Here is a 10291-nt window from a genome sequence, read left to right as displayed (position 1 = left end):
AGGCGTCAGAGGTCTGGAGACAGGGTTGTGGGGGGCTGCAGGCATGCTTCCCTGTCCCAGGGTGTGTTTGAGGTGGTGGGGTGGGGGCAGTGGGAGATGAGTCATTGGCAGCTGCTTCTAACGGCTCCAGATGGCTCTGCCAAGAGCCTGGGGCACCTCCGGGGTGGGGCTGCCCCCTCCCTCCCCTGTCCTGGTTCCCCAGCCCTGGTAGGGGCCGCGGGAGGCCAGGGAGGCCTTGAGCTTATAGCCCTGCCCAGCCCCCTGACGGGGAAGAGGGGGGCATCGGCTGGGGTGGGGGTCCACTCAGATGAAGGAGACAGATGTGGGCCAGATGTTGACAGCTGGGGTTGGCTCAGAGGCGGGGGGGGGGGGGGAGAGTCTGCATGGGCTGTGGGGGAGGGGCAGAGAGCTGGTGTGAGGGATGTGGACCCCCCACGGTATACACACACACACAGATGCTGGGCTGAGTCGTTGGGAAGACAATTCCCCCTTTCAAGATGCTGCCCAGGCAGGTTCTCCCAGCCTCTTGGGAAGGGGAGGGGAAACCACCTGAGTGTCTTCTCCCAACTTCTCCCTCCCAAACAGGAAGACAGGAATGGGGTCAAGCCCCTGCGAGTCTTTGTGGCCATCTTCTGTTCCTTCCCTCTTAGTCTGCCCGCCCCCAGGGACACCTGCAGGGACCAGCACTGTTTACCTGAGGCAGCCTTGTTGTTTCTGCCTCAGTTGCCCCCTGTTGTGCTGGGGTCTGTGCAGGACTCAAAATAACAGCTTCTGCCCTTCCCAGCCCAGGGAACCTTGGGTGGTGATCCTGTCTACAAGTTCCTACCTACCAGAGTCCCTAATACTCTGGAATCCTCTGTCCCCTCCCTTGATGACCCATCACCCATGTTTTGTACACCTGAGGGGTCTGGGAGGGACTCTATCCTGCCACAGATGGAGGGGGTCTGGATTCTGGAGGAGGAGGTCTATCCGGAGGATGCCCACCCAGGCCACCCCTTTCCCCTGCCAACCAGACATCTGGGCTAGATAAGGTGACCTTAGTTGTTGAGGGGAGGAGCTGAGGTCAAGAGGACAGGGCATAAATGAATAACCGGCAAAAGGGCAAAGATGAGGTGAAGGGAGCTGGGGGGGCAGGTGTGCAGCAGGGAGCCTCACCATGCCCAGGCTAAAGCATCAGCAGCTCATGGAATCCCCTGAGCGCTCCTGCCATTCCCAGCTCCAGAGTGGGAGCTGCTCCCTACGGCTAGCCTGGTGGGGGGCCATCCCTCCCTCCCCGGGGCCCTTCCCCACCCAGCTGGGATCTCAATTCCTTAAACGTAGGTGGCTGCTAGGGTCATGTCAGAGAATAAGTATAGGACCCAGTGTCCTGCCTGCTTGGGCACCCCCCGGTCCCTTGGGGTCTTCCATCCTGACCATTCCCATCCCAGCTGGTGGCCTTCTTTCCTTCTTGGGACCCAAACAGGATGTCCCAGCCCCCACCCCCAAGCAGGGACCTGCCTGATGGAAGACACGGGACTCTGGGGGAGGGGTCAGAATTTGCCCTTTGGCCTCAGGCTGAGGTGAGCCAGCCACTCCTGCTAGGATGGGGCTCTGAACTCCTGGGCCTCCAGACCCCACCTCAGTTGCCATAGTAACCCCTAGGCCCTTTTGGGAAATGGACAGGTGCAGAAGGTGGAGGTCCCCCCACCACCACCACCGAGGGTCACAGGAGGTTGGCCCTTTGGAAAAAGCCACATTCCCCATGCTTAGCCGGCACCCAGTGATTAATCTCATCGTTAGAAATGTCAGAGTCCTTAGGATCACCTTCCACGAGCCCTGGATTCCTGTGAAGACGGACAGTGCAGTCTTTTCTCCTGTTCCCCAGAAGCCAGAGGGCTGGACGCCCCACCCCCAAACGGCTTTGTCCAAAGAACAGCCAGACCTCCGTCCCACCTCCAGTCCCCCTCCCCTCTGGACGTTTTGCAGGGCACCCAGCCCTAGCCTCCCCCCACTGCCTGCACACCTGTGTCCCTCCCTCCTATTTCACCGCCCCCCCCCAAGACCCACCTCACAGACCCTTCCTCCACCACAATCATGTGGAAATTCACATTTCAAAAATAAATTTTATTTTCTCTCTCCTTTTTTGAGGACAACTCAAAACTGAGGGACTTGAAGGGCATGCTCCGGAAGAAAATCTGAGGAGTAAGGGAGAAAACCTGTATCAGAGGCGGACTCAGCTCCCGGTCGCCAAGGTTCTGGGGTGGGAATGGTTCTCACCAGCGTCTGCCAGCCTGTCTCTGTTCTGGCTCTGCGTTTTCTCCCTGGGGGTTGTGGGGAACAGAGGAGGGTAGGTGCCCGCTCCCCTGCTGACTCATCCCCACCCACCCCTGCTCTTCCCCTTTCCCAGAACTCACCTCCTCCTCCTCCTCCTCTTCCTCTTCCTGGAAACACATTCTCTGGTCACGATGGGCACTAGGACCAGCCCAAGCACAAGCATCCCCAACAGGACGCCCACAAAGTTGGATGCTTCTGGGGTGCAGGGGACAGAACGTAGGGACACAGGTCAGGAAGGCATGGGGGGAGGAGACACTCCCTTTGAGTCCTAAACTGCCACCCAGCAAGGATAGCGTCCCTTAACTCGCTGGGTGTGGCTAGGCCTTCCTCCAGAAGGCTGTTGCTGCAGGGCCTTGGCACCATACCCCTAGGATCCCTTTGAGTTTCTGGACACACAACTCCCATCAGCCTTGTTAGGGGGGATGTTCATCCCGCTGCTCCCCTAGAGTACCATCTAGGGGGTACCATCTTGGCCAGTGCTTCTCAAAGAGCAGCCTTGGAATCACTTCCCTCAGTCACCTGGGAGCTTGGTAAAAATGCAGATGTCTGGGCCTACTCCAGACCTACCTAATCCAAATCTCGGGGCGGGTGGGGAGGAGTCCTGAAACGAACAGGTTGAAAAAGCCACCCCTTCCCCACCCTGGCCCGATCTGAGGGGAGATAAAGTTGGTGAGAACTACTGGCCCAGAGGCTCAAGGGAAGTCTAGTTTTGGATGGGGAGAGGTACTGGAGAGGCTCAGGAGGGACACAAGATGGGCAAATAAGAGCGGGGTGAGGCAAGACCAGAGAAAGGAGCGAGGCTTCAGAGAGAGGATCCCAGACTATGGCCAGTTCCCCCCCATGGAGGGCTTGGTGTTCCACAGTTTCAGCCACCCACAGTCACCCGTGGTCCAAAAGCAGATGGTCCTCCTTCTGACGTAGCATCAGAAGATCAATAGCAGCCTAAGGTGACCTCACACGGCCTACGTCATTCCCCTCACCTCATCCCCTCCCTTAGGCACCTTATCATTGCCCAGCATCACAAGAAGGATGAGGACAGTACAACCCGACAGTTTGAGAGACAAACCACGGTCACATAACTTTGACTACAGTATATTGTTATAATTGTTCTATTTTGTTGTTGTTAATCTCTTACTGTGCCTAATTTATGAATGAAACTTCACCATTAGTATGTACATGTAGGAAGAAACACAGGATTCGGTACCGTCTGTGGTCCCAGGCATCCCCTTGGAGGGGGGTCTCGGACCACAGATTAGCGGGGGCCACTGCATGTCGGTAGGGGATGGGCACAGGGACTCAGATTCTTTGAGAGCCCTCGTTCTGCTAATCTCTAGGGCTCATATTAGATCATTATGTTTTATAGAATACACATTATATTAATAATTTGCTATCTGTTAGAGATCTATAACAGATATCTATTAAACGATAATATTAGGGGCACCTGGGTGGCTCAGTCGGTTAAGCGTCTGCCTTCAGCTCAGGTCATGATCCCAGGGTCCTGGGATCGAGTCCCACATCGGGCTCCCTGCTCAGCGGAGAGCCTGCTTCTCCCTCCCCCTTTGCCTGCCTCTCTGCCTACTTGTGCTCTCTATCTCTCTGTCAAACAAATTAATAAAATCTTTAAAAAAAAAACCAAAAAACAATAATATCTATGGAATAATACTAGAGCAGCCGGCGGTAGGGAAGGGGCTGCGAGGGTACAGGGCCTGGGATGGAGTTCTCACCGGGCTTTCCAGGGGGTGGCACATCGCGAGGCTCCGTGCAGAGCTGTCCCCCATAACCAAGTTCGCACTCACAGGTGAAGTGGGTTCCCTGCTCCCGGCACCGCCCATCATTCTGACAGGGGTTCTGTAGACATGGGCTTTCTGTGAGGATAAATGGGGTTATGGAAAGTTCTAGGAGGATGCCCTCAGCCAGGGAGAGGGGAGGTCATAGAGAGCTAACGCCAGGAAACTGGCTTACGCTCAGCACGGGGCCTGGCAGAGAGCAACTGTTCAGTCCCTCGGCCCCTCCTGAGAAAGGAGGAAAGAGCGGGATTAAGCGGCCCGACTTGTGACGGCGAGCGGGAGGGTCTCAGGCACAGGACCGGGAGGGATGATCCTCCACCCAGCACCCCCACCCCGCATACGGGGGCAGCCTGAAGCCCCGGGGAGGTCTAGGCTCACCTCGGAAGCAGCCACGAGTGAGGTTCGCCAGGGTGCAGATCTCCCCAGCACGGCAGCTGAGGGGCTCACACACCAGCACCCCTGAGCGGGCACAGATGCAGCGCTGGGAGCAGTCCTCCGTCACAAAGCTGTCACCCCGCTGGAGAGGGGAGAAGGGCCGGGAGGAGGCGGTCTGGCTTTCCCCCCTCCTCGGCTCTCCTGCCCCCGCAGGGCCTCCCCCTCCCAGCGCGGACCTGGTAGTAGACGCCTTGGTTGGTGCAGCCACAGTGGGCCAGGGGGAGGCTCCGGGCCCCACTGTAGACGTAGCCCGGGAGGCTGGCACAGCCCTCCACGCAGGGGCCCTCGCAGTCCCTAGGGGCCGTCGGGTGGGCACAGGAGGCCGGGCAGGGTGTCATACAGCTCTGGTAGACGGTGTTGGCCGGACACGCCAAGGCTGACGGGAAAGTCGGAGTGAGCGTGAGCGGGGGGCCGGGCGGGGGCGGGGCCAGCAGGTACGGGGACGTGGGGCTGGCAGCTGGTGGGGGAGCAAGGTCACCCACCAGAACACAGGGCTTGGAATAGGCCCCGGAGGCCGGAAGAGTGGGCCGGCCTCGGTTGCCTTCTGGTCTGACATTAAAGCGTGCTAAGGAAGCAGAGGAGAAAGCTGGGCACTGACTGGCAAGAAGGAGAAGGAGCGGGATGGGCTGACAGGGGTGCGGCGCGGCTTGCTGGGCGGGGCAGAGAGGGGGGCTGGCTGGGGAGCACGCTGACGCCGGGCGTAGGGGAGTCGAGGAGTCAAGGGCAAGGCGGGCAGCCCAAGGCGGGCAAGGGTGGGGGCTCAGAGCCGAGCAGAGGGCAAAAATGGGTCGGGGAGCAGCTGCTGGGGAAGGTCAGAGCCTCACCACAGCGGGTGCGGTCCCGCCAGCTGGTCAGGGTGGCGCCCGCCTCCTGGCAGATGATGGCGTACCCGCTGAGGACCTGGCAGCGCAACTCCTCTCGCGCTCTGGGGCTGCGGGCGGCGCACAGATCCAGCACACAGTGCCTGGGGGCAGCAGGGCGGTCAGGGGGCCGTCAGAGGTGGGGAGGCAGGGAGACCCAGCCCTGCAGAAGAGGACCTGGAAGCCCCAGCCCAAAGACATCAGGCAGGGTGTGCGTGCGTGTGTATGAGTGTGAGCACGTGGAGGGCGGGGTATCACAAGGAACTGAAGCCACAAAGAGGAAGAAGTGAGCCATATAGAGCTCGGATCCCAGAACTGGCAGCAGGACCCGGAGGAAGGCCACTCCCGTGGGGCCTGGACCCTGGACTCACTCCTGGAAGGGCTCCGGGGCCACGGTCTGGTGACAGGCGGCAAAGGGGCCCTGGGGGTCCACCAGCACCCCGCACGCCGGGGTGCTGTGGATGAGCTCCAGCTGCTCTGGGCTGCATTCCGACACAGGGAAGCCTGACTCCTCCTCCTCCTCCTCTTCCTCCTCCTCCTCCTCTTGTATGGCCCTGGGGCGGAGAGCAAGAGGGGGCCAGGTGAGGCCCCTGAGGATCGTGACCTTGGAAAGAACTGGGGAGGAGGGGAGGGGAGGCACGAGGCAACGCCTGGGACCCAGAGGGCCGGTGCCCCCGCAGTCGGTCTGAGAGGCAATGGCAGGATGAGAAGATCAGACAAATCTGTCTGGGCTCTCGCCCTCGGGAGTCCTTCTCTGCTGAGGGTACAGGGTGAGCGGGCGTGGACAGAGACCAGGCTGCTACTCGCCTCCCCAGGGGCCAGGCCTCCCTGCTCCGAGCCCCAGCCCTCTCACCTTGAGAAGCGGGCGAGGTCACCTGCCTTGATCCTCTGTACCTCCCAGCTATTGCCGAAGCCCACGAGGTTCTGGGTGACGGTGCCGTTGGGCAGCATAAAGTCATTCCTCTTGTTCCCGTCAAAATTCCCGCACAGGCCGCGCACGAGCCCCTTATACTGGTTGGGCAGCGTGATCACTGCAGGAGGAAGGGGTGCCCAGAAGTGAGGCCCCCCACCTCCTCTCCACCCCTCCTGGCTGCTCCCCTGGCGCTCGGGGCCCTGGACCCACTCAGGGCTCCTCACCGTGGCTGGCCCCCTGGCCCAGAAACGCCCCCTCTGCTCTCCCCTCCCCACTCTCAGGTACCTGCGTTTTTGCCTCCATCGAAGGTGACAACCATCTCGAAGTCAGTGATCAGATACAGGCGATGGCCCCGCAGGGCAACCTGCAGACGGTCGCTGGGCTTGTAGGGGATGCCCATCTTCTGGTTGTTGACCTGGAGAAGGCAGGCAGGAGCCGCAGAGAGTCCGGGGTCGACCTGACCCTCCGCTGCCTCTGCGCATGGCCCGATATCTGGGTGCCGTCATTCCATGGAACGAGGTACCCCCGTAGGCTTTGCTGCCCCGCGTGGCAAAGGCCTCCCCGAGGTTTACACCCTTTGCAGCCATAGCCTCTTCCTTGCAAAACACTTGACAGAGAGGACGCCCCCCATACTACTCAGCCCGGCTCCCCCTTTGCACCCTATGTTCTCTCCCTCCCTCTCTCTCCCTGTCTCTCTCCAACCTTTTGCTCCATCCAACCGCTCTCCGCTGCCTCTCCCCACGACGTGAGTGTGACACCGATTCTGACCTCGATGACCTCGATGACGAGGCAGCCTGGGCCAGGAACTTCCCAGCTTCACCTGTGTTCAGTGGCCTCCCCAGCCCCTCCTGGCCTGGCCTGGCTCTTACCACCAGCTCCAGATGAGCCTTGAGCTGGACTGTGTAGCCGTAGATGATCACGATGATCTCGTGCAGGTAGATGGGGCTCCAGGACGAATACACTTTGTTGCGCCCCTCCACGACCAGAGGCACCACCCCAGCCGGGAGCATACCAATGGTCTTTATCAGAGTGTAGGTCATGCGGCCCCGGAAGAGGTAGCTGAGGCCATCAAATGTACGGTAATGGGGGTCCCCGTAAATGGAGCATTGTTCGGACTCTGCCAAGAAGGGCCGACCCTGAGAAGGGACCCTGCCCGGATATAACAACCCCCCCGAATCCCTCTACGGCCCTGATGTCTCAGGTCACCCTCTCTCTTAGCCCTGGGCTCCCTGGCTCCTTGATCTTCAACCTTCTCTCTTTCCCAGCCCCAATTACAAACCTGGTTCTATCCCCTCTTTCTGCACTTAAGAGAGTGAGTCCCAGACTCGGCCACAGAGCTGGTGAGAGCCCGAATGAGGCCCCAGGCCCACCCCGCGCCCGAGCTGGGGCCCCTTCCGTCTCCAGACCTGCCCAGCCTGAGCCCCTTTTGTCCCACCTCTTGCTCTGCCTCCCCGATGAGCCCTCTTACTGTTAATTTCGCAGCTGCCAGTGCCCCCGGGCTGGGGCTCGCAATGGGAGCCAGGGGGGCACCTGAAGGGCTGGCAGTGAACGGTTCCTGCGGTGCAGGCACAGCTCCTCCTGCAGCGAATGGAGATCCAGGTCTTACCGTCCTAGAGAAGCCAGGGGGAGAACCAGGGAGTGAGGAGGGAAAGGCTGGTTCCTCTTCCGCCCGGTCAGCCTAGGCCCACGGTCTGAAAGGCTTCGTTGGCCCAGGCCGGAGGCAGTTACGGGACACCTGCGCCCTGAGTTCCCTGTACCACCTCCTAGAGGCATCGCATTTGGCGTCTCACATACGTTGTTCAGGAAGTACCCATCTTACAGATGACAAAACTGAGGTAACAGACTCGGGAGTGGTACCCACAGGATTCGAGCCAAGGCCACGCTCCTTCCACTATGCCATGCCCCATCCCAGTTATGTGGATCCCTCAGGAAACCCCAAACCACCACGCACCCCCAGCCCAGGCCTGGCCAGACAGCACCCCGCCCGGTCCCCAGCCTGCATCCCCCAGGGCCAGCCACAGAGACACGGGTGCCCCAGGCTGACAGAGCCACACGGAAGGAGAAAACGCCAACCTCGAGGTGTCCCCACCCCTATTTCCTGTCCCCACTCACGGGGAAGGAGCTGCCGTAGTCGTCCGTGCAACCACACTGAGTCCTGGGCACACACCGTTGCCCGCTGAGCATGTAGCCGGGCCGACAAAGGCAGCCCTCCTTGCAGGTGGAGGGGACTTTGGGGCCACTGCACTGGCCCGTCAGGTCCAAGCAGGAAGGTGGGCAGGAGGGAAGGCAGGTTGAGTAGCTGCTGTGGGCAGGACATTCCAGAGCTGGGGGAGGAGGGGGGAAACGGTTACTGAGCGTGGGCTCCGGGCCAGGCCCCAAGGAAAGAAAGGAGTAAGAATGGCCCTCCCAGTCCAGTGTGGGAGACCGAGGTCAGCCAGCAGCCACAGCACCCTCGATATGTATGGTCAGTGAGTGTGGGACAGGCGTGCGTGGGTGACAGGCTCACAGAGCAGAGCTGCTGGAGTTCAATAAAACCCTTTAAGCGAAGTACCTGTGATCACATGGAAATGCTCACGGATAGCAAGAGTCTGCAACATAAAGAAGTCAGTTGTCCCTTAGTTAGCATATTCGTTTCAGATGATCCCAATAAAATACACCGGCAGGATTTTGTTTGGGTTTTTAGTAGGGTGAGAAAATATTAAAGTGGAGAGGAAGATATGAACAAACCAGAAAAGCCAGGAAAACGCTAAAAAAAAAAAAAAGAAAGAAAGAAAAGAAAAGAGCAGTGAGTAGTGAACAGTGAATGTCCCTACCAGACATGAAACTCTCAACAATCACAACACTGGGTTACTGGTAAGTGAAGACAGATGGAGCAACGGAGGGGAGAGGAAGCCCACACAGGGACCCAAATACGGATGGGAACTCAGTATAGGATAAATCATGGCATCTCGGTCAGTGGGAGAAGAGACTGGTCATTTAAGACACCCAGGTGTCTGCCAGGAGGGGTGCCTGATTGGCTCAGTCGTTGGGTGTCTGCCTTCGGCTCAGGTCATGATCCCAGGGTCCTGGGATCTAGCCCCATATCGGGCTCCCCGCTCAATGGGAAGCCTGCTTCTCCCTCTCCCACTCCCCCTGCTTGTGTTCCCTCTCTCGCTGTCTCTCTGTCAAATTAATAAACAAAATCTTTAAAAAAAAATCTATCGCTACCTGCGATAGATAAAGGACCTCCATAAGATAGTTTGATAATTCCAAGCAGCCGGTGGAAAAAATGGTGAAGGGGAACAGAGACAGAGCTCACAGCAAAGGAGATCGGACAACTCCCAAACATATGAAAGAATGCACACCTCACTCATAACAGGAGAAATGCAAATTAAGACTCTTTGTACTTTTCACATATCCGACTGGCAAAAATCCGAAGGTGTGACAATGCTCTGTGTCGGCGAGGCTGTGGGGAATCAGGCACTCTCTCGTGTGCTTCTGTGGCAAGCCCCCTATGGAAAGCCAACTGGCAACATTGCTCAGAAGAACGAATGCACACCGTCCTCATCCAGGAATTTATCCTACAGACAGACGTGTGCATACGAAATCATAACTGTGGAAGGCTATCCACTGCAGCACTGTTTGCAATAACAATTGGAAACAACTAGAAAGCTCACCAAAGGAGACTAGTTAAATTATGACAAACGAGGGACACCTGGCAGGCTCAGTCGGGGGAGCATGTGACTCTTGGTCTCCAGGTTCTAAGTTCGAGCCCCACGATAGGTGTAGAGATAACTTAAAAATAAAATCTTTAGGGCGCCTGGGTGGCTCAGTCGTTAAGCGTCTGCCTTTGGCTCAGGTCATGATCTCGGGGTTCTGGGATCGAGCCCCACGTCGGGCTCCCTGTTCAGCGGGAAAAGCCTGCTTCTCCCTCTCCCACTCCCCCTGCTTGCGTTCCCTCTCTCGCTGTGTCTCTGTGAAATAAATAAAATCTTTAAAAAACA

The 10291-nt window shown here is 58.5% G+C and overlaps 1 protein-coding gene across 1 annotated transcript in view; it reads right to left on the bottom strand.

The window, feature by feature from the left end:
* Window positions 1-450: 450 nt before the first annotated feature.
* Window positions 451-10291, bottom strand: part of ZAN (zonadhesin) — a 33771-nt gene continuing 23930 nt past the window's right edge. Inside the window, 12 exon segments of the mRNA XM_034988178.1 lie at window positions 451-2300; window positions 2394-2508; window positions 4038-4178; window positions 4479-4617; window positions 4712-4911; window positions 5360-5499; window positions 5767-5949; window positions 6249-6426; window positions 6594-6723; window positions 7178-7425; window positions 7777-7918; window positions 8421-8632. Coding sequence (XP_034844069.1) covers window positions 2213-2300; window positions 2394-2508; window positions 4038-4178; window positions 4479-4617; window positions 4712-4911; window positions 5360-5499; window positions 5767-5949; window positions 6249-6426; window positions 6594-6723; window positions 7178-7425; window positions 7777-7918; window positions 8421-8632 — 1916 coding nt within the window. The 3' untranslated portion in view covers window positions 451-2212.

Source organism: Mirounga leonina, unplaced genomic scaffold, assembly GCF_011800145.1.
Source record: "Mirounga leonina isolate KUSES-001 unplaced genomic scaffold, KU_Mleo_1.0 Mir_454, whole genome shotgun sequence".
Taxonomy (NCBI): domain Eukaryota; kingdom Metazoa; phylum Chordata; class Mammalia; order Carnivora; family Phocidae; genus Mirounga; species Mirounga leonina.
Note: the sequence above shows the minus strand (reverse complement) of the source record. Positions and strands in the feature narration are given on the sequence as shown.